General features: G+C 39.9%; 1 protein-coding gene across 2 annotated transcripts; it reads left to right on the top strand.

Moving 5' to 3' along the window:
- The first annotated feature begins 1610 nt into the window (after positions 1–1610).
- On the top strand, positions 1611–22616 carry LOC122075179. Of its 2 annotated transcripts, none has more exons than XM_042640122.1 (10): positions 1611–1782; positions 3195–3302; positions 4151–4280; positions 4554–7366; positions 7454–7599; positions 8091–10160; positions 10319–10367; positions 10472–10719; positions 10856–10963; positions 21707–22616. In XM_042640122.1, the coding sequence occupies exons 2-10, from the start codon at positions 3282–3284 to the stop codon at positions 21939–21941; spliced, it is 5820 nt and encodes a 1939-aa protein (XP_042496056.1). In that variant the 5' UTR covers positions 1611–1782; positions 3195–3281; the 3' UTR covers positions 21942–22616. The 2 variants fall into 2 exon arrangements, with proteins under 2 accessions (XP_042496056.1, XP_042496055.1); XM_042640121.1 differs by having other exon boundaries at positions 3845–4280.
- Positions 22617–23854: the final 1238 nt, after the last annotated feature.

The raw sequence follows: 23854 nt of genomic DNA, 5'->3' as shown, positions 1-23854 counted from the left end.
ATGGGGCATGTTCCCGCCATTTTAAATCAATGTACCAAGTGGCAAAAAGCGCCAATTTCAAAAAATTTAAGAAGTATTCATTTATTTTCTACCCAAAAGAAAAGTGGGACCATATGAAGCTGACGTTGCAGGAAACCACTACACCAATGGGAAAGTCACTTACCCTTCTTTGGACGGTTCAGATCTTCCACGTCAGCGCATGTCACTGTAGACACACGAATCTCAACTTTTAGATTGGAATAAAGATGTGACGAACCGACGATCGGTGACCCTAAGCATTTTTTTCGTATAAATTAATAAATGATTTTCATATATATGAGAAGAGGAATAGACTTTAAAATTTGGAAACAACAAAGTTAACGTCGGTTAAAAGTTAGGGCATGTTTGTTTGACGAGTAAAAATAAATGAAAAATAAATTACTGACCCTACATGTAACGATATACAGAGATAACAAAGAGTCAAAGTCAGAAAAAAATAAAAGATAATAAACTAGGAAAAATAATGCTCCCTATTGTACGACCCTTGTGCCCATATGAGGGGCCAATGAAGGGGATTTAGATATTCTCAAATTCTTAATCGTGCAATTATCTTTGTGTATGAAACATTTGTACATTTTTAATATCCACCAGTTGTATAATTTAGGATTAAAATGGATTTGAATTTCAAAAAACTTCTACAATCATTGGTTTTGAAAATGTACGTGTCACGTGTACATATAGAAAATAGCACAGAAGATCAGTATCCCAATGAAGGGGCATAGTGGGCATCAACAGGGGGAGTGGGTTTTGTATTTCACTGTGATGGGGGTGAAATGCCACCCCATATATGTCTAGGACTCTAGGCATAGTGGTCGTACAACCGCGTATATGAGGGATCCTTATTTTCCCCATAAAATATTAATGGACGAGAACCTAATTCACTTGCATTGCCATTGCACCAATGTGCAAGCCAATAGGAAGACACGTGGAGGTATTTAAGCGGTGGGCAACGTTGTCTTTTCACGTCCATCTATGTTTGGGCGTATAGACATGCAAGTGAGTAGGGTTCTTTTTTCAATAATAACATAGTATATATTCTCATATTCCTCTGAAATTATACTCTTTATAATAGGATCGTAGACCTCTGAAGAATGATGTAAAAAGATAATTCATTTATCACATATGCAAATAAACACATTTTTATGTACTTTATCATTTAATATAGATCTATATTACTTTACCATCCCACCAAAACAAGCAACTTTAGTTTTTAAATTTGTATGCAAAATTTTCAAAATATTTTACCCTTTTATTCTCACCCCATTCATTTCCATCAAGCAAACATGGACTTACGTGAGAAGGAGAATAGACTTGAAATTTTGAAAACGGCAAAGTTAACGTCGGAGCGCGGAGGAATAAAAACCTGAAAAAGTAGGAAATCTTTTTAGTATTTTTACAAATCTGAAAAAAAAAAAAAGATTTTTTCTTTTCACAGTGGTTCCGTTTTTTATTTCCATCCTTTTAACATCTCGAGCTTCGGAAGCCAAACCAGTTTGGTTCTATTATCTGAAGCTAAGGCTCGGACCGAACCTATTTCCAGTTACAGAATTCGTTGAAAATTTCACATTGTTTTGTGATCACTTTATCTATCTCTGCTACGGTCTGGAAAACTCGTTATCGCAGAGCTCGGAAAGAAAGGTGTATTTCCGCTCCATAGCTCCGAACCCTAGCTAAAGTTTAAAAACAGAGACGAAATTACAGAGATTTGAAGTCGATCGCCATTAGAGGTCCTTCAGCAACCAAGTAAGTACACATTGGTCATTCCAAAAACCCTAATTTTTTTGTGGGACACCATTTCTAGAGTTAGAGCGACGATTGTTGCTTAGGGCTTTGGTTTGCTGGCGGGGGCGGGATCTCTGTTGAGCTTGTGTTCGTTGCTCTTTTTGTTTTCGTGAGTCAATCACGAATTGGAGTTGGAATTACTTGGGTCGTCTTTGATCTCCCTGGAATTTTGTTTTTTTTTCCCCTGGTGTCGGACTTACTGCGTGGAAAAAATTTTCAATCACGGTTCGTGGTAGCTTTCATACGGAATAGCTCATTTAGAGACTATTATGGGTGGAGTTTTGATTTGGGTCATTGGAATTGGGTCTGGCAGGAGTCCAAGTTCAGGGGTTTGTTCGCTTTCTTGCTTTTACTTGAGCTTGTTTGAGCTTGACTTAGTCAGAAGGAGCATGTCATTTGGTTGAATTTTATTGCTTTTGCGCCCTATGTTTTGTCTGGGAGCACTCTGTCTTCGGCTTTTGATACGTAATTTGAACCCGCAACTTACATCAATTAAAAAATGTCAGATGGTTTGTAGCTCAGATTATTGATTGGGGTGGACTGGTTGTTATAGAGTTTAGTTGAGCCGCGAAGAGTATTTGACTACCAATTATGTTCTCTTCATCTCTCTCCTTCCTGACTTGCATTTACTCAATAACGAAGCATTAGAAAGGAAACTTCTCAATTATACTGACTTATTAGTAGTAAAATTCAGAAACAGTGGAAGCAAACATAACTCAAGCTCCATGTGCTCTACTTATATAGTCGAGCATTTACGGAGCTTTCAACTGTCAATGAGGCAGCTGCTTGTTGAATACTAACCTTCCCCTGTCAAAGTTGATATTCTCACTGACAGCAGCCCCTCTACCTTGTAGGGAATTAAATTCGGTTCTTCAGGTGGGTATTTCCAATTTTCCAGTACAATGTTTTCTCTTTTCCAATGAAGTGCACATGATCCAAAACATTTTGATAGTACATGCTTCTATTGTTATTATTTTTTTTCTGGTCATATTTTCATCTGTCTATGGTTTCCTCTGTATTCGTGTTATTGCAAATCTAATGTTTTGTTATCTGGGTATGTGTTTGTCTTTTTTTGCAGTACCATCGTCTGTTAACTGAGATTTTGTTGCTCTCTCATGAATATCGGTGGACTGTAGCTATAGAATTGTATTCATGTATCTAGTTTTGTTTTGTTTTGTTTTTTTTTGTTTTTTCCTTGTGGGTTAATGCTCTAATAAAGATAGCCTTGCATTGTGTTTCCTTCTCTTTGGCTCCCTCCCATTTTTCAGCTTTCACTTCACTTCCTGTGGGGGAAAAAAAAACCCCTTACACTCTCAAAGTTTCCATACGTTGCTCTGGTTCTTATTATCTTTAATATGTATTTATGAATACAGTTCCTCCATCTCTTTTGTGAGAGGCACACTATGGCATGAAGGATTTTTGTGGAGCTTTTGATGTGTTACAACCCATGAAGAAGAGACATGCAAATGCAACCCTCAATGGTTAGATTCATGTCCATATTTTGTCTTCTTTGGAGTTGGTGGTGTTATGCATCTTATGGAACATTTACATTTATCCAAATTGAGAAAAAAAATCAAGAAACCAAGTGTCTGGTACTGTGAAAATACAACTCATGAACATGCCCAATGGATTTACTACAATGTTGCATTTATCATTTAAATAGAAACCATTGTAGCATAAGATGAAACTATATTTTCCTGCATTACTGGGAACTAATTGGAAGATAAAGTGTGAAAAGTTCTGAAAAAAAGAAAAAAAGAAAACGGAGAAGAAGAAGCTTAGTTAAACATTGGATTTTTGAAATTTTAATGTAATTGTCACCCAAAACATTTCAGACTCGTGTCATATCGTTTTCTTATCTGCTATTGTCAGTTTGAATTCCTACAGACCTTAAATACCAAAATCTATGATTTTTTTAAGAAAAAGGAAAAACTATTCAGTGCTTTTAGATCACCTTAATAAGGTTCCCTTACATCTAGCCATTGTTTGACATTTATTCCATTTCATTCCTTATCTTCTGCAGGGTGAGGTTTGGGTTGGTGGGGGGCATATCCCTAGAAGTCCCATTCTCTGTACAGGAAAGGAGTAAGCCACAGAAGAAACTTTTGGGGTGAACCTTTGTTTTAAGTGTTCCTCTTAGGGCCTTACTGTTTCTCTTGCAGAGAGTGATGAGAATGGAAAGGCTTTGAGCATCATTAGTGCCCCTTTGTGGGAGTTCTTTTCCTACCAAAGAATCAGCTGCAGTAATTTGCAGATTTAATAATCTATGCCTGGGAATGAAATTGAAGACAAGGTCCACAATTTCTTTGACCAAGATAATTTGTCCCAGGTTCAGCGCCAGTTGCAGGTTACAGGTGGAAATCAAGCAGTTGTTAATAGCAGTCTGTGGGCTGGGGGCCAGGAACAGATTGGAACACCTCTGACTTCCAACTCAAAGAACTACAGTGTGCAGCAAGCTGGTATGATTATTTTGACTACTTTATTGCAACACTGTTTTATTTTCTTATTTTCGCTTCATTGTATTCATCATGGTTCTTGATACAAAGTTATAACGATTCGATGTATAAATGTTTCCAACAAACTGTTAGGTTGTTAGTAATCTTGTGCTTTTATTTTTGTCTATGGATTATTGTGGTATTTGAGAGTTACATTTCTAGTGTTAGCATTAAAATGCTTGTCTCTTGATCCTTCGAAAACTTTCTACTCTTTTTATGGTATTTGATTATTTGCAGATTCTGGGATTGGAAATGGCATGCAGCCTTCAAGAGTTTCACATGGCACAGACTTCAACCTGTTACCACTGAGGTCAGAGTTTGCTAAGGGCCAATCCAGAAACCAACATCCGAGTCTGAATGGTTTTATGCATGGACATCAAGGCTTCCAGACAAGGCAACATCAGGCAGAGTTTCTGGGAGGAGGGGCAAGAAGCTTTTCTGTTCTTGAACCACAGCAAGGGAATGGTTCTGAACCAAGTCCTGGCTTAACCAAATCTTCAGAGAGGTTGGAAACTGCTGAGGTTCCTAGTAATTTTGACTTTCTTGGTGCTCAACATCTGCTAATGAGGGGGCAACAATCAGGCTTACCACAGCCTCGGCCGAGGCAGCAGTCTGGGTTTAATGACATTTTGCCATGGCAACAACAATTAATGATCAAACAACTGCAACAACTTCAGCGGCAGCAGCAGCTTCAGCAATTAGATCAAGCAAGGCAGCAAAATTCGATCAACCAGTTAACTTCGATTGCGAAACAGACTGCTGGTGGTCAGTTACCAGCTCTAGTGAATGGCACACCTGTCCATGATTCGTCTAACTTCTTGTGGCCAAATGAGCATATTGGTGGCGACTCAAAGGTAGTACCTAGTTCCTCACAAATGTTTATGGTTGGTGGAATGAATTGGGTACAGCGGAGTGGTTCTCCTTCCATGCAAGGATTTCCTAATGGAGTTATGTTTTCGAATGAACAAGGTCAGTCCCTTTGTTCAATGGGGATTGTTCCTCAACAGCTGGACCAATCTCTACATGGTTCTTCTATCACTAGCACGAGAGGAAATTTGAATCAATACGCTAATATACAAGGATTTTCACATGATTCAGCTGATATGTTGACCAAGACAAGTAATAACCAAATAGAGAAGCCTTTGATTCAGTCATCATCCTTAAATAACTCTTTTCAGGGAGATCAGTGTGTGGCATTTCAGGACCAGGTATGCATGCAGGATGGTGCTTCGGTTTCCAAGCAGGGATTACAAGGGAAAAGTTTGTTTGGGCATGTTCCTGGTCAAGGGTTTAGTGGTGAAGTTTTATCTGGTAACGTCCAGCAATTTAATTCCGTCCCTAGGAATTCACATGTGCAGGAATTACAAGGGAGGCAGGAGCGACCTGGTTGGTCAGGAAACTTGCAAGAAAAACCAATGCCACAGGTTGGCCCTTCTCAGGGTTTAGTTGCCCTAGATCCAACAGAAGAAAGGATTTTGTTCAATTCAGATGATGGTATTTGGGATGCTCCTTTGGGCAGGAGCAACAGCATGGGTACAGGAGTCTATGGGAATCCTGTGGAAGGTCCAGATTACTTTAGTGCATTTCCTTCCATTCAGAGTGGAAGCTGGAGTGCTCTTATGCAATCTGCTGTTGCAGAAACTTCTAGCAGTGACACTGGGGTACAGGAAGAGTGGAGTGGCTTGAGTTTTCAGAAAACAGAACCGTCAACTGGGAATCAGCCAGCAACATTTAATGACACCGGGAAGGGACAAACAAGTTGGGTTGATAGCAACTTGCAGACTGCATCTTCTTTAACTTCAAGGCCTTTTCCTCTATTTGATGATGCCAACATGAGTCCAAGTAGTTGTAATGTTCCTGGTTTTCAGCAGTCGAGTGTCAAGTTTCCGTATAAGCAGAGTGTGGAGGTGCGGCCTGATTCTTCTCATGAATCTGTTCAACAGTCTCCTAAAGATAGTGGGAAAAGGTTGGATCACAGACCTCAGCAAAAGCCACATGTTGAGGGGAGTCATCAATTTCAATCACATATGCATTTGGACAATACTCCTGATGGTGCTTGGGATGGTCCAATATATGAGCAGTCAGAGACTGCTGCACATTCTATGGATGTGGAATTAAATTCTCAGAACATGCCGGGTTCTTGGGCTCACCAGCAGAACATATCCTCCTACAATATTGGTAGCTATCCCTGTAATAAGGCTAATGGTTGGAATATTAATGAGGCCCTGTCCCCAAGTGGTGATGCTACACTAAAAGCTCGTGAGAATGCACACATTGTACAACATTCTCTGAGCAGTGATGATAAGAGAGCCATGCAAGCAGATGGGAATCATAATAGTCTTTTATGGAAGGCCGATGGTAATGCTGTGTCAATGCCCTTCCGTAATTCAGCTTCAGGATTGGAACATATAAAATCTGGCACTGGTAGTCCACAGGTAAACCCAGAAGATTCCCAGATGAATAACTTTACTGCTTTACCTGATTCAAGCAATACAAAGAGTAATCAGGAGATTAACCAACAACTTGCACATAGTCATCCTTTTGATTATGGTAAGCAAGCTTTTGATTCTTCTCTGAAGTATAAGGGAAATGAGAGTGGGGGAAGGTATCAGCATCAGCTCAGCAATGTTCCACAAGTTTTTGAATCATCATCAAATAATTCTGAAAGGGCTTCTGGTGACACATTTGACAACAAGCAGGAGAGCAGCTTCCAGCAAGAGATCTCTAATGACAGCTATAACTCCAGTCGGCCCCATCGTACTGTTCCAGGAGGTGTTGATAATGCCTGGTTGAATGCAAACAATTCTAATTTGCCTGAGGCAAACCAAAAGTCTTTTGGTCATATTGGCCCGAAAACCTCTGAGCCTCGTAAATTTCAGTATCATCCAATGGGAAGTTTGGGTGTGAACATGGAACCTGCTGAAATCGTGAAACATGTCACACATTCACGCGCTCTATTCCAGCAGGTTACTCAAGGATTGAAGGGTCAAGAGAAAGGTCACTCAAATTTTGTTGGTCATCTTTCTAACAATGCCATGGACATTGATAAGGTCTCTTTTGTTGAGGATAATGCTGTTGATTGCCATTTTCAGTCTCTCTTATTTAGCTCACAAGTGTTAGTGATCTTCCATTTACAGGGGCATGTGGCAGATTTCCAAGGAGGCATGAAAAGATCAGAGGAAACACCTTCTAGAGGCGCTCTTCCTGGCTATGGATCCAATATGTCTGCACCTTTTGATGGACCATCTGGTTTTTATGCTCCAAACAGGACAGCTCAGACAAGGTTCTGATAAATTGAGTTTTTGCTACTACTACTTGTTTGAGCGTTAAAATTTTATAATTTTATATGATTGTTCATGGTAGTTACTTTCATTATTCATTTAATAGTTAGGTATGTTACCTCAACACTTCAAATTATGAGCCATACCATGTCTGTGACTTCATGTGAGCCATTAAGAATGCAAGAAATGGAATCTTTGCCACTCAAGGTTTTTTTTCTCTCTCTGTGTTTTGGCAACATAGAGTATTATTTTCATTATCTTCTCAAATTCACCATCAGCTTTATTCTCTGCTGTTCTGTAATTGGACCAAACTTTCTGTCAAGCTTGGTACTTTTGCGGGATTTGGATAAATGGTTAAGCTTATGTTATTAGTTTGTTCCTGAATAATTTCTAGGTAGAAAAGAAAAAACTTTTCCTCTTACAACTATTGCTTGCATTAATGACAGTTACTATATAATAATCCATGTCATTTAACTGATTTCAACCTTGGCAGTCATAATATGCTCGAGCTTCTCCACAAGGTGGATCAATCTGGGGAACATGGTGCTGTAAAACAATTTGACCCTTCTGACCATAATCGATCATTTGAGATGCCGGAGGCTGAAGCATCTGAAACATTTGCTGCCCATCTTAGGCGTCCTCAATCATCTGCTTCTCAAGGTTTTGGTTTAAGGTTGGCCCCTCCATCGCAACGGCTACCTGTTTCAAGCCATTCTTTTCCATCTCAGAGTTCTTCACAAGCTGTTAACAATCTTGACTCGAGGCTTGCTGATCCAGAGGTGGCAGAGAGGGGCCAGACATGGTTGACTTCCACAGCTCCTGTGCAGTCTTTGTCTCATTCCCGTGAGATGTCGCAGAGGGAACATTGGGATAATAAAACAAGTTTTTCAGGACAAGCTGGCAATGAGAACTCACTTTCTAATATGCAGGGAAAATCTGCTGCATTTACCTCTTCTCTGCCATATCCAAGACATCAACATCATAGTCAAGGTGGTCCTTTTGATAGCCTTGCTTCTCGCTTAACACGGACAAACAACTCTCAGGACAGAGTGGCATCAGATCAATCTGCTCAAGCATTACTGCCTGGTTCAAGTAGCAGGGTGGCACCTTTTAACCTTGGTTCCCCTGCTGATACATCCCAACCAATCACCTCAAGCTCCTCTTATAGAGTTTCAGGCCAACAACTCCCAGTATTGGAGTCTGTCTCAGTCTCTCAGCCGTTGGTTACATCAGGCATGTCTCAACAGGGTGCCTTTTCAAAAATGTTGCATAATGTGTGTAACAATGTATCAAGGCAACGTCTATCTGCTGGTCAACCTCACAAGGTTCCTACCAGTTTGGTTCCCTCTATCAATCCATCATATAATAATCTGGAAACGACTTCGTTGGCACAAAAACTAGGTGATCAGGATGTCAAGAAAGGAGTAAATAATTCCTCAGAATATGGTGCATCTCCTACTAATCCTCAATGGTTTCCCCATGGCGAAGATCAACCAAGGAAAGAAAGCTCTTGGCATCAAGTACCATCTGAGAAGGCTGAGCGGGCTCAGCTGACAGAAGTTGCATCCCAAGGCCAAGATTCTGTGGCAAAGCAACTGTTGGATGGAAATTCTATTGCTTCTCCTTCATTGTTGGCTCAGAGACATCAACAGGAGATTGATAGAGGAAGGAATGGGAAGGATCCAGTTGTGGTCTCGCAAACAGAGTACCCATCCATCCAGAACCCCCCTTCTTCCAACAGAGATGTTGAAGTGTTTGGCCGTTCTTTGACTCCATCAAATATTCGTCAAAATTACTCACTGCTGCACCAAATGCAGGTGATGAAGGGTGTGGAGACAAATCCTAGTCAGAGGGTTTCGAAGAGGTTCAAAGGACCTGATTTTGATCCAGATGGTCAGCAGGCGGCTGCTAAGGCAGGACAACAGTTATCATATGGATACAGTGCAATGATCGGAGATGCTGCAGATCATGGACTGAAATCAGCTGCTCAGCGTAGCTCATTTTCATCAGGAGATACCAAAATGCTTAGCTTTTCGTCAGAGGTGAGAGAAGATCCAAATGCAAGTGTAGCTTCCCAGCATGCTCCTCCTCAGGATATGGTCACATTTAGTCGGAATGATTCTCAAAATCAGTCTAGTAATATGAATATGCTGTCAAATAGAGCTGAACATTCAAAAATAAGTCTGCAGATGGCACCATCGTGGTTTGAACAGTATGGGACCTTCAAAAATGGGCAGATGCTGCCGATGTATGATGCACGGAGAACTGCGAAGACTGCTGCTCAACAGTTCTTCTTTGAAAATTCTTCTGAGAGTTTGCCTACACATGCCCAAATAGAGCAAGTAAATGCTGCTGATGCCAGTCAGCTTAGTGGTGTTTGGCATGGTACAACAAGCGCTGTGGTTGTAAGTGAGCGCTCGTCTCCTCTTGGTTCTTTGCCACCAGATGCTACTGATCGAATTTTGGCTGCTGTGAGACCAAAGAAGCGTAAAAGTACAACATCAGGGCTTTTACCATGGCATAAAGAAGTGACCCAAGGTTCCCAAAGGCTGCACAATATCAGGTGGTTGTCATGATTATGTATTTGTTTCAACAGATCTTGTACAAGTTATACTATCTTTAATCCTTTGTCTTCTTGAACATTATCTTTTTATTGTACAGCAGCTAGAATGATTTTGTTATCTTGGTTTTGTTAATCACAAGATATTTTGTGGTTTACAGTGTTGCCGAACTAGATTGGGCTCAAGCTGCAAATCGACTAATTGAGAAGGTGCTCTCATAGTTGAATGAATGTACTTACAATAACAATTTTTTGTTCTGTTCTGTTTTCTGCACAATTGGAAGGATTTTTAATGTTTGCTTTTCTCATGCCAGGCGGAAGAGGAAGCTGAAATTATCGAGGATGTACAACCACTGGTTCGACCAAGAAGAAGGCTTATATTGACGACACAGTTGATGCAACAACTCTTTCGGCCTGGCCCGGCATCAATACTCTCTGCAGAAGCCACTTCAAACTATGAAAGTGTAATATACTTCATTGCTAAATTGGCATTAGGGGATGCTTGCAGCCTGATCTATAGTCCTGGAAGTGGTTCACGTGTACAACCAGGCTGTGCAAACATGTAAGAGCTGTTTTTGAAGGCCTAGTTGATAAATCAATTTCTCTCATGGATGTTTGATATATCACTACATAAGGTCCATAGACTTATACTTATATTCGGCAGAATGAGGCCTTCTGAACTTTGTTTCTTCATCCAGGACATCTGAGAAGGTCAAATTATCTGAGAGAACTGTTGATCAGTATTTATTGAAAGCCGTGGAAGAAATCATTGATAGAGTAAGGAAGTTGGAAAATGATTTATTGAGGTAAGAGTCGAGTTTCAGTTATGGAATCTTTTTCTGGTGCCAGCCAACATTTTCATAGATGCAGTTACCTGCTAGTGATGCAAGCATTCATTTACATTTTCGAGTACTTAGCTTACATTGTGGCTTGTTTGCATCACAACTGTTTCTGCTAATCTTCTTTTCTGATTCAATATTTGCTGTTACACTGTTACATTCACTGGGGTATTTGTCTATTTAATTTTGGTTTAAGTATCTTAATATATTTATATTGCTATAAGAATTACTCCCAAAGGGGCACTACATGCCCCAAAGTATGAGACATCAAGCTTGAAGATAAATTGCCATTCAAGACTGTCTTGTATCTTTGATAATGGCATCCCAATCTATACAGAAAGAACGAAAGCTGATTTCTCTAAACTCATAGGGAGAAGCATGGTTCGAGAATTCTATCGAAACCAGCGAAATTTTCGCAGGTTTCGAACTTATCCCCAGTGGTCGAAAGAATGTCCTGTGACTTTTAAAAGTCACAAGTATCGACCAAATTCGACGAAATGTCGAAACATGGGAAATTTCAACCCAACTAATTGGTTCGACCCTTTGGGTGGAACCAGGTCTTATATAAGTTAGTTTGAAATGAAACCCAAGCCTTCTTTAGCAAAATTCGATCTTCTTTTCTTAGTTTTTTCTCCTAGGAGTGGTAACTTAGGGAAACAGTGGAGATTTCCAATTTTTGCCTAACAAAGTTGAATCTAAGGGTGGTTCTTGCTTCATCTACATAAGAAAGGCAGCTTGGACCAAAAAGGTAAGTCACAACTTCCCCAAAAATCATTTTTCTTTATAGAATATACTTGTAAATAGAGTAGAATTATGTAAATTTTTTATATGTTACTTAGGAGGACCCGATCCACGCATTCACGGTGGCCCTTTTTTTTTTTTTTTTTTTTTTTAAAATGCATTAACCTACAACATATTTTAGTCGACAACTCAGCATAATGATTACTGAACCTTTGGTTCACCACACAAGTATGACTCTGTGTGTGTGTTTTTTTTAAATGAAACTAATGACGTGGATGTGTTAGAAATGTCTAAAATAGGATGTACACAAAAAATCAGGAAAAAAAAAAAAACACTGTTTGGGGGTCAAAACCTAAGTTTATACCAAATCGGGAAAAATTCCCTGGTTTCGACCGAAATTTCTGTCTCCCCAAGGATTGAAACCCGATACCTTGAACCTTGGGGAGAAGCCGATCAAATAGATGCTCTCTTGGGAGCCGAAGTCTTTCTGGCAGACTCGGATAATAGAATATGTTTGCTTAAACCATGAAACTTCCACGGTTACAGTAAAAAAGATCCAAAAAGGCTTCTCTACAAGGCTCATGAGGCCCTTAGGTGTGGGGGAATTGTATATACCGAATCTCTGCAGCATAGGCATGGTGCTTGAGAACCTGATTTACCAATAATTTACTGACCCACTGGATTGGCAGTAGCTGAGTTGCTTGAATTATTTGTTTTCTAAAATTCCATCTGGCGGTCTAGCTGATGGCTTATGGCTCTTCTTGGCCTGGCATATGGGTTGTAAAGCCTTTAATGTGATGTTATGAAGACTCAATATTTTACTTGAAGTTCAACCTCTTCTCCCATTTGAAGGGTTCTGATGTGGAACTGCATTTGAAAAGACTCAAAACGGACCAAGATAACCAGGATCTATAACCCAAAGTATTATTCAGAATGCAACAAGAAGAATTGAAGAGATAAAACCATAACTAAGGGAGGAAACACAACAGGACTCGACAGGGGCAGTTTGGTAATTTCAAGCCCCAAGTTAGGGTTCAGAAATTAGGTCAAATAGGCCCAATCAATATCTGACTTCAGAAGTAGAATTAACTCACAAAACTGAAGTAAACAATAGGCATTTAGAACAGAAACAGCAACTTGATTCAGAATCTGAAAAGGTAAGGGCAGAATCGTAAATAATAAAATATCTCACGATCTGACTGTTGGAAGTGACCCAAATTTGAATTAATTTCCAAACTAGTGTTGATGAATGTGTGTTCAAAATTTCAGATCGATCTGATGGCTGAATTTCTTAATCTGAAAAAACACCTTGTATCCAATCTTCTAGAAACTGGAATCTTATGTGAAGAACTTGAAGAATGACTCTTACTTGTTAATGGCAGAAATCAGAGATTGAACAGTAGAAGAAAGAAGAACCTGCAATAGTAATGGAAGAATAATAGTAAGAGAACCAGCAGTTTGTAGAGAAGATTAATCAATCGGACCAGACACTGAATGTCACCCTGATAGGAAGTCTTCACACATGAAGAGGTGCATCAACAACAATAATTTTCATTAATCAAATTCGTGAACAATGCTTGACCCCCTTACAAATGTATATAAAAGACTCGAAATTAGATTCCTACACAAAAAAGGAAAGGCCTAATCCTATCCATAGTTTTTAAGGCGCTGCTAAGGCGTCGCTTTACTAGCGCCTTGGCGCTGATGCGGTCTAGAGATGGTAAGGCAGTGCTCCGCCTTACGTGAAGTGGCGCCTTATGGTTTTTTTTTTTTTTAACACATTTTAAAATTACTTGATGAAGATTCCATATATAGAGTTTTTATTGGTAAGTGCATGGTTTTGTTAACACTTGAGATGTATGGGATCAGCTTTACTCCATCAAAAATAACAAAAACACGATTCACAAACAAGGTTTGGATTTTGTCAAGGTTTTAAGAAAGGGCTTTGAGAAGGAATCAAGGAACAAGGAAGAACCACTGATCTAGGCGACCATTTTTCTCACGCAGCGGTGAGCTTCATTCTTCTTTGACAGGAGTAGAAATATAGTGGATGACCTTAGGGCTTAGGCACTCATTTTGGCATCATAGAGGTAAGTATAATAAATACTTATATTTTTTATGTCTTCTTTTATTTATATTTATAATTTTGTTTCATAATTATGTATTTATATTATATGTTAATATGTTATGATGATTGATGATTGATGAAGATGAACTTAGTTTATTCACTTTATTGATTTATTTTCTTGATGAATATCTTACATTGGGATGAATATGAACCTTTAATATTTATTTAACATATGAGTAATAGAATTCAACTAGGATTTGAGCCAAATAGATTGGTTTTATAAAAAAATTACATAGGAACGCTTTAGTCAATAAGGCGACGTTTTACGCCCACCTTATCGCTAAGGCGCTCCGAAAGATCCTCAGACGCCTCCATCGCCTTTCCGCCTTAAAAACTATGATCCTATCCTTAACTAATTGGACACCTAAATTGAATAGGAAAATGAAATTATAAAGAAAATAGACTCAAAACAGGACTGGACTTATAAATTCCTATTCCAGCCTAAATCACCTTCTCCCTTCTCTTGAAGCCATTCCCTCTGGTGAGGAAATCACCTCTGCTGTCCTCTCCCACAAAGCTAGTAAATCTCCTGGGCCGGATGGTTTCAGCATGAGCTTCTCCTCATGCTAGGACATCATCAAGGAAGATCTTATTCGAGCTCTCAAAAGCTTCTTCTTTGATCCTAGCCAAATTAATGGTGTAAAGACCTTCATTTGTCTCATCCCCAAATCCGATGGAGCCTCTTCCATGCAGGATTTCAAACCCATCTCTCTTTGTAACTTGATCTACAAATTTTGGCCAACTGCATCCAAAAAGTCATTGATTCCTTAGCCAGCCAAAACCAATCCGCCTTCATCTCTGGTAGGAATATAGTTGATAACATCATTCTGGGCCATGAGATTGTTTGGGGGCTTTGAGCAGAAATCCCATGGATCGGCGGCCCTTCTCAAGATTGATCTCCATAAAGCTTTTGACTATATCTATTGGGATTTCATCTCAAATGTCCTTCACCAAATGTCCTTCCCCCCCCAACTTTGTCTATTGGATCTTGACCTGCATCTCTACCCCCCATTTCTCTGTCTTGGGGAACGGTAGCCTTGCTAGCTTCTTCCACTCCTTTGTTGGAATTCTCCAAGGATGTCCTCTCTCCCCTTTCCTTTTCTCCCTTGGCCTTGAGGTCTTTTCTAGATCCATCCAATCTTCCACTAACCTCCACCTCATCTCCCCTATCCCAAAATGCAAGCCTTTCTCCCTTACCCATCTTGCTTTTGCCGATGACCTAATGATCTTCTCTAAAGCTGATCATTCTTCCATTTCTTCCGTCATGTCTTCCCTCCACCTTTTTGAAAGCCTCTTGGGTGTCGGGTCTCCGCCTTAACCCTCTAAAATCTTGCATTTCATTTCTGGGATTTCTGAAGCTGCTTCTTCCTGTCTCCTTGAGATTACTAGTTTCACTCTTGGCTCTCTCAGAGTAAGTATCTTGGGCTTCCCCTCATCCCTGCCAGGCTAACGGCCCATCACTTCCCTCCCATCCTTGATCTCCTGAGAAAGAGGCTGCAGCTATGGAAGAGCAAGCTTCTCTCTTATGTTGGGAGGCTTGAGCTTTCCAGATGGGTTCTCCAATCCATTTACCTCTAATCCTCTATTGATGTGGTATCTTTGTTCTTCTTCCTCCCACCATTAAAGCCATCGAGTCTCTCATCTGTTCCTTTCTTTGGAAAGGTTCCGTCTCCAGCAAGATCCTCCACCCCACCCACTTTTGTCTCTCCAAATCTGAAGGCGGCCTGGGTCGTAGGCGCATCAAAGATATCAACTTTGTGGGCATTTTAAAGCTCATTTGGAGGGTGGTGACCAAATAAAACAGCATTTGGGTCTCCTGGGTTTATTCCCATCTTTTGAAGCATGACTCTTTTTGGACCACTTGCCCTGGTTTGGATGCTTCTTGGGTTTGGAATGGTATCCTTAGCTTAAGACCCTTGGCCATGGATGCCATCTCGTACTCCATTGGTAATGGTGCCTCTACGTCCCTCTGGCTTGACCCTTGGCACCCGTTGGGGTGTGATTCTTCATATAGTAAGCCCTAGGATTATCTGTTCCTTGGGTCTTGATCGTTCAACTACTGTCTCTTCCATCATCCTTAATGATGTCTGGGCCCCCCTCCCCTCCCTTCCCCATCTGGATGACATTTGGGCCAACCTCCCCCCTTCCCCCAGGGCATCGAGGTAGAGAAGACTCCATCGTCTATTCCTCTGGAAGCCCTCGACGTCCAACTTGTTCAGCTCTTCCTCTGGCGGGAACTTCGTCAGACCTTCTACCCCCTCACTCCCTGGCGGAATCTCCTATGGTTCAAAGGTCACATTTCCCGTCATTGTTTCACCACCTGGCGGGTCTTCTCCAGCTGCCTTCCCATGCAGTCCTACCTCATTTGCCATCACATACAGGATCCTCCTGCCTGTTGTCTATGTTGGAATGAGAATGAATATGTTGATCATTTGTTCTTCTCCTGCACTTTCTCCTCTGTCAGCTGGAAAAAAGGTTCTTAGCTGTTGTTGGCCTTCTAGTAGGAGAGTTCTCCCTTTCTGTAGGGAATGGATTTGGGTTGACATGACATTTCGGGGCTCCTCCATCTGTTACATTGCTGGACAACTTGTTTTTTGTGCTACCATTAACCACCTCTAGATGGAGTGGAATCTTTGTAGATGGACTTCCAACTCTCGCTCTTATGTGCTGCCTTCCTTTCCCACCGCACGGTCAGAGGTTCCCCAAGGAACAGGTTCACTGTTGTTTCCTAGGGCCTCCTCATATCGATTTTATCTACTGCTTCCCCCCTCTGATGGATTGTATCCCATTGTAGTGCCCTCCTTTTGTATGGGCTATGCCCTTTAGTTTGCCTTCTTGGAGGCTCTCCCCCCTCCTCTCATCTTCCCTCTGTGGTGTATATTCTTCTCCTTTTAATATATTTATTCATCCGGGAAAAAAAAAGAAAAAAACTTAATAGCAAGTAAAATAAAGACTCTTACTTGACTAATCCCGTATGCCTATCTTATACCCATATTATAGTCCTATAAGAGTGGCCCATTACAAAGCAAACCCTTGGAGCTAAAGGTTCAACACGTATATAATCCATCCTGAGCTTATTTCTAATAAAACTATCCCATTTCGGTGATGAATCTGCATTAGGTTCACTTCAGAAATCCATGAAATAAACAGAATCGCAGTAGGTTGAGAAACAATTCAGGAGATTTATAACGACTAAAAATCAGAAACTCAGATAGTGGAAAATTGATTTAGATCAAGAGAGGTTCTAGTACAAGTATAGTTCTGATTGTGGAAAAATTGATGTAGATCAACAAAGGTTCTAGTACAAGTATTTATGCCGGAACAAGCCCAAATCCAAATATAATGGGTTGAATAAGTATCCTAATAGGTTATATGGGTTCGGAATTTTTATGTTTTCTATTGTAATGGGCCTATTTTGACAGCCCATATATGGGAGAGAAGTGGTCTATACAATTTAACTAGTTAGTTGTATCTAGTCCTCTAAAGTTGTGAATTCTTGGGGATGTCAATAAGTTAGTTTCATTGTTAGTAGTGAAAGACCTTGAAAATGTAAAGGTCATTAAATATCTTAAAAAAATCTGAATGGAAGTCCTTGGGAATGTATGCACCATTAAGTCTTGTCTAACGTTTCCAGTGAGGGTCTAGAACCCTCCTAACATCTCTATGAAAAGAGCCAGCCTGTAAGCATTTTGAAATGAGAGAGTTTGAATGAAATTGAGTTTATACAATACTTCTGTGAGAAACGAAGTTGTAGTGAGATTCTGTTCCTGGTGAAAGGCTGAGGTGGTTGGTGAGATGCTAGCCTAGGCTTGGGGTGAGACTCTTTAAGTCATATCCTCCTCTTGTCTTATTTCCTCTATTTTGTCCATGCGATATCATGTAAATCTTGTAGTTCAATTGTTCTATCATTTATTTAAAGGTTAGTTGATGGTATTCCCTGCTGTGCATCATCTCTCGTTCAAATCTGAAGTTTCTCTTAAATCTGAGCACTTTTGGGTGCTGTGATCCTGTTACCTTGGACTGGTTCCAAAACTTGTTAGAAGGTTAGATCAATCTCCATTAAAAACTCTGGTCGAAGGTCTGGAATATGGAGGAGAATAACTCTTGAGAGTCTGGTTCAGATCCTGTGGTTTGATCTGAAGGTATGATGATATCCTACTGGATATAGGATACTATAATAATAGTCAACTGAAAATCAATCTCAGTTTATGATGGGATCAAATCTGTAAATAAAAGATCATCCAAACAGCAACAAAATCCAGCAATATCAATAGGATATCAATCTGAAACAGAATTTAGAAGTCGATCAACAGATAAGATAAAACTGAGAATCAGACTTGAGGTAGGATTCTAGGAAATCGGTTGCAGGAGTCATTTTTGAAACTGATATAGATCGATGGCGGAGATCTGCCCATATTTTTGTATTCATCAAACCAGCTAAGAAGGCCATCAATTAGCACTTATTTAGTGATAACTGACAGCTTCAAGGGCCCCACAGCCAGCTTGTGTGGAAGTTTATAACTGGAAAATTTTGGTAGATTTCGTGGGTCTCAGCTAACTGTTTCCTAGAGTGATATTTGGGAGGTTATTTCTTTGCTTTGTGAAGATTTTTTTAACAGCAATAGTGGCCCCATGCACAGCTTGCGTGGAAGATGACTCAAAGTTAGTTAGTGTTTGTGTGGAAGATAATCTAGTTTCTATTTAGTAGTTCTTAGCTAGATTATAGTTGCTATTTCAATTGTAATCTCAGTTTAGGATAGTTTCTATTTCTATTTTGATTGCATTGGATTGTAATTGGTGCTCCCATGCAATGGAGACTTCTTTTTTTTTTTTAATATAAATAAAGTGAGGGGGCTTCGTACATCCCAACGATTTGAAGAATGAAAGAATGGCTTTATGCTGTAAAGCTGAGTGATCAGTAGATCTGTGAGAGAGTATCCTGAGATGCCACTGGTAAGAGGCCGTGGGTGAGAGACCCAAGTCTGAGAGATACTACCCTATCCCCTTTATTTTTCTGTTTTATTCTTCATCTTTTATTTTATTGTTCTGAGATTTTACCTGCAACTGTGAGACAATCGAAGACTTGATATTACTGCTGAAGTTGTTTTTGGTATGTTGAAGACAGTGCTGTTAGGGTCCAAATGAAGCCGAGCCATATTTTGTCATTTTAGTCACTACGATCCTGAAATTCTGTATGTTGCTTAGTTTTAATCCTGCTCAGCCTAGCCTCTCTACTTTAGAAACCTGAGATTGCTATATATGAATTCAGATTCGAAATCTCAGATTTAATAATAGACAAATCAGATCCAAGAAAATTATATGTGCAAGAAAAGAAATAAGTTTTAGAAGTTGACCTCGTTTGCTGGAAGGGAAAAAAAGAAGAATTGAACCAAGCCTCTCACCTGGAATCATGGTTCGGGGACTCGGACTCGGGCATGGTTTCTGTCAGGCCCAAAACCAAGTTTTACCGAGATCTAGCGGAAACCATGTATTTTTTTTTAAGCAAGTTTTGGTGTTGGGTTTCAGTGGCCATATGGTCAAGGTTGGTCCTGAAACTTGAGCCTTCTAAACATAGTGAAAAATTCGATTTTAAACAATCAAACCCAAAATGGTACTTCAACTTCAGACCCTAGGTTGGTAGTCTAAGGCGTAGGTGAGCTCTACCCTAGGCTATTTCACACAATTAGAACACATAATTCAAGTAAAAAATGTAAAACAACTTAAATAAGCATTAGGGATTGAAAGACGTCAAACCATAAACCATTTAATAAATCAAGTGGCATACATGGTTTGTTAGTAATTGTTAGAAAGAGTCGCATTTATTAAGAGTAAACAATATTACTATGGTACAATACAAGTGGAACCATTTAATAAATCAAGCTGCATACATGGTTTGTTAGTAATTGTTAGAAAGAGTCGCATTTATTAAGAGTAAACAATAGTATTATAGTACAATACAAGTGGATGACTCACCTTATGCCCATCCTAGAGTCCTAGACTCCTAGTACTGCTAAAATACTGCCGTTGGTATTACATGGTTGCTCTCTCTCCGGATGTCAACTTGGAGGAATGAGTGCTAGGCTGGATCATCATAAGCACTATATTGTTGAGAAATTTTTGTCACCTTAAAGTGTTATTGGGCAGAAAACCAACTTCAAATGTTGATGTTGAGTTGTGAATCCACTTGCTCCAAGCTCCCTTGGGTGTAATTTGGCAATAAGTTGCACCAAAGCCAAATTTGGGGGATTTCTCTTCAAACCATGGTTTAAAACTTCGGCGAGATCTCGCTAATATCTCGCTATTTGAAAATGGCAAGACGAGATGAGAGTCGATACATAAAATGAACAATATCTTGGTCGAAATCTCGAGATCTCGGTGAATATTTCGGTCCCAACTCGAGTCAAGACCAAATCACATGGAATACTACATAATTTCGACCCTCAACTTGACTTAACTTGACATCTCTCACCCTGTTGTGCAATGCCTGGAATTGAATTGGAGTCCACCAAGGATTGCTTCTGCATCTGACAGCTAGTATTCACACAGAACATTGGGGCAGAAAGCCACTCTTTATTCTGGGGAAGCCCCATGGTCTACATCTTTAAATAGAAAAAGGGTTGAATTGTATTGGCCTCAGGACAATTCTCAGCCAATAAGAAACAAACCTGCACAAAATATGAAAAAAAAAAGGGGGCAAAACATAACAAGGAAACCGACTTCCTGTACACAAACCATAGGAGTAATCATTACGTAACTAGGACTCTTACTAAAAGGCATCTAATAGGCCTGGAATTCATATGGACGCTTCCAGCCTATACATGGAACTAAATAAATAATAAAATAAAATAAGCTAGTACTAGATAAGTCCCTACAATCTGGTTTTGAGTGAAGCACTAGCACCCAAGCCACATAGCTTGGCCCAACATGCACATGCACAAACACACCAACATGCCTGCATGGACAAACCTCTCATTGGTTTTCTCCATTATTAAATATTTTGTAAACTATAATTTTCTCCATTATTAAATATTTTTTAAATTTTTATATAACAATACAGTATTTTAGTAATTCAAATCTAATGAAATTGAGATATAAATTAATTAATGATAATTTTAGATAAATTTCGTGATGTAGTTTTGACCTCGTTTGCCTCTTATTTATAAAATTGTTTGACTATTGAAAAAAAAATATATCGATTTTACAATTTATTTTAATTAGAAAATAATATATAAAACACTAAAGGCTGTCACTGAGTATAACTGGGCTGTCTTTATATGTATTTATGCTTGCACACGCATCTACATAGCTGTTTATTTTTTATATTTCCTCCGCCAAAAGGGGAACAAAAATTTCCCCCAAGTCAAAAAATAGTCCATCCTAGCGTCTCTATAGTTTTAACTCAACTAAATATGTTGTCAGGGTGGATTGCTTATGATTTAGCCACGTTTGAGTAGTTTCAGGTCTAGTATAGTATTGGTGAGACCTGCCTGGCGCCGAAATTTGACCAATTAAGTGGGTAAGACATCCTCTACTTTGACCCTCAAGGAGTCACACTCACACATGCTCGCCACACCAGTGGAAAAAAAACAGTATGCTCATGTCTAGTAAGTTGTAACTGTCATGAAAGTGCTCAAGCACCCAGGCCTTGACAATCCATGGCACTTGAAGGCACCATTAGTGCTTATAGTTGGCCGTAAACTGCCAATTGTACCTCTTATGTGATGTTTTATTTATTCTGGCTGGTTTGATATTTGCTTTTCAAAGTGGCCAGAGATCGAACTTGTTGCTTGAGGTTCTCATGTTCATTTTGTTTTCTTTATGCTGTACTTGTGATTATGCAGACTGGACAAGAGAGCATCAATCTCAGACCTTCGAGTGGATTGCCAGGATCTGGAAAGTTTCTCTGTCATCAACCGTTTTGCCAAGTTCCATGGCCGAAGCCATTCAGATGGGGCTGAGACCTCATCATCCTCTGATGCAGGTGTAACCGCACAGAGAATATTCCCCCAGAGATATGTTACCGCACTTCCACTGCCTAGAAATCTTCCAGATGGGGTACAATGTCTGTCACTTTGATCATATAAATTAATTGATTTTTTGGTCATTGGTCTCCTACCTCCAAGCAATTTGTGGTCTCCTTTGTCATATTATATGCTGGCGTAGAGAATGCACCCAGATACAAACATCATGAAAAAGGGTAAAAAAGAAGAGAATGAAATCGTGATCGGTTCCTTTGTAAACAAGGTTACTCATTCCTTTCGATTGAGGAGGTTACCCTTTCCTTTCAAAAGAGGCCATTTCCCCTCGGAAAGTGGCTATAGGCCCATGTATATTCTTAATTTCTTAAGAAAGTTGTAGTCTGGGGTTTGCCCCATCATTTTGTGAAAGGGAGAGGAAAGGATGCTCCATCTGGTTCTGGTGAAGGATCTGGAGACAGATGAATCATAGGATATGGCTAAATGTTCGGTAGTATGATCAATCTGATGATTTATCCTGATGTTGGGGTTGTTGGGGTTCTCACTTGTACTGATCTGCATTGCTCAATTGACCAGAACCAGCGAGGAATTTTATCTCCAAGGTTTGGTCACTGAATCAATCAGTGGGAAAAAAAATTGAGGAACTATTTAGGTTCATTTCAACATTCTGTTCCTTTAAGATTCTTAAATAGTTAATAGATTCACCTCCCTGGGTGTTCCAATCTTGTTAACATGTATTTTGATAGTTATGTATGAAAGAATCTTTTCTTTTTTCTTTTTTGGTTCTTTTTCTCACTTTCTGGTTGGTTGATCATTTAACTTTCTGAAGAGGCTTCAAGGAAATGTCATGAAAAGTAATTTCAGTTTGCATGGTTCTTGGCCCCCAGACCTTGCACATGCAGGAGCCTCCTGCAGTTTCATATACCTTCATTAATATTTAAGTGGTTAGTTGGAAGATTCTAATTAAAGTGCCATTCTCTCTCTCTCCCTCTCTCTGTGTGTACGAACCGACTTCCAGAGTTCACTCTGCCCACGCTCCTCCCAAAGATTTCTTGTTGGCGTGTTATGGTACATGTCTTACTTTGCTGGTTAAGATTCTAGTCTTCTGTCTGGCTCACTCGGCAACCCAACATCGTTGGCCTAAGCCCTCGTAAGAGACGAGGGAGAGAGAGAGGTAATATGGTCAGGACCACAGCAGCTGTTTTAATATAATGTGCCCAGAAAAAACACATTAATTTAGAATTTCAGGGACCAGATCCTCTCCAACACATCTGGGCACCCAATGCACATTTGATGGCTAGGAGTCCTTTGAGATGTGTATCCCATGTGTTTAGGGTGTGTTTAGGTGCTTCAAGTCGTTGATCAGGTATGAATTTCAGGTGTCCGTGTTGTATGCTTTTAGTTTTAGAGGACAGATGCCTGGAGAGGGACCAGCAAGTCATATAATAAGAGAGACTCCTGTTTTGTGTCTTGTTGGTCCCTCACTCCTTCCCCAGCCACCCCCTTCTGGAGAGGATCTAAATGTATCTTGCTTTCTTTCAGGTGGTAAACCTCAACTTGTTTACTTTTACCTGTAAAATTTCATGTTCGACTTGATTGTACTCATCTCTGTAAAAATTCTTCTTTGTTTGTTCTTTGACAGTTGATCCGCTGCCCAGCTGTGACCTTCCTCCTCTTCTTCCTCACTGGAACCCAAAGAATCCTGCCTAATTATTTCTTTTTCTTCATCCAGTCTCTCCCTTTCCTGAACCCTACCGCCACACAATGATCTGTAGCACCCCCTTCACCGTCATTGTTTCATGGTTTCAATTCCCTTTCACCGGAATCTGGCATTAGCAGGATTTGGTTCCGAGGCATTCATCCGAAAAAACCCATTTTGGACATTCTCTCTCCTCCCTAACATGTGACACCTCTTTCATACTCCCTCATTGGCTGGTCATGTAGATCCCATTATACGCTGGCAGCATATATATCCGCAATCATCAGTTACTGAGACTATTCAAGCTCTGTATG

Source organism: Macadamia integrifolia, chromosome 4 (assembly GCF_013358625.1).
Source record: "Macadamia integrifolia cultivar HAES 741 chromosome 4, SCU_Mint_v3, whole genome shotgun sequence".
NCBI lineage: Eukaryota > Viridiplantae > Streptophyta > Magnoliopsida > Proteales > Proteaceae > Macadamia > Macadamia integrifolia.
This window is presented reverse-complemented; position numbering and strand designations above follow the sequence as displayed.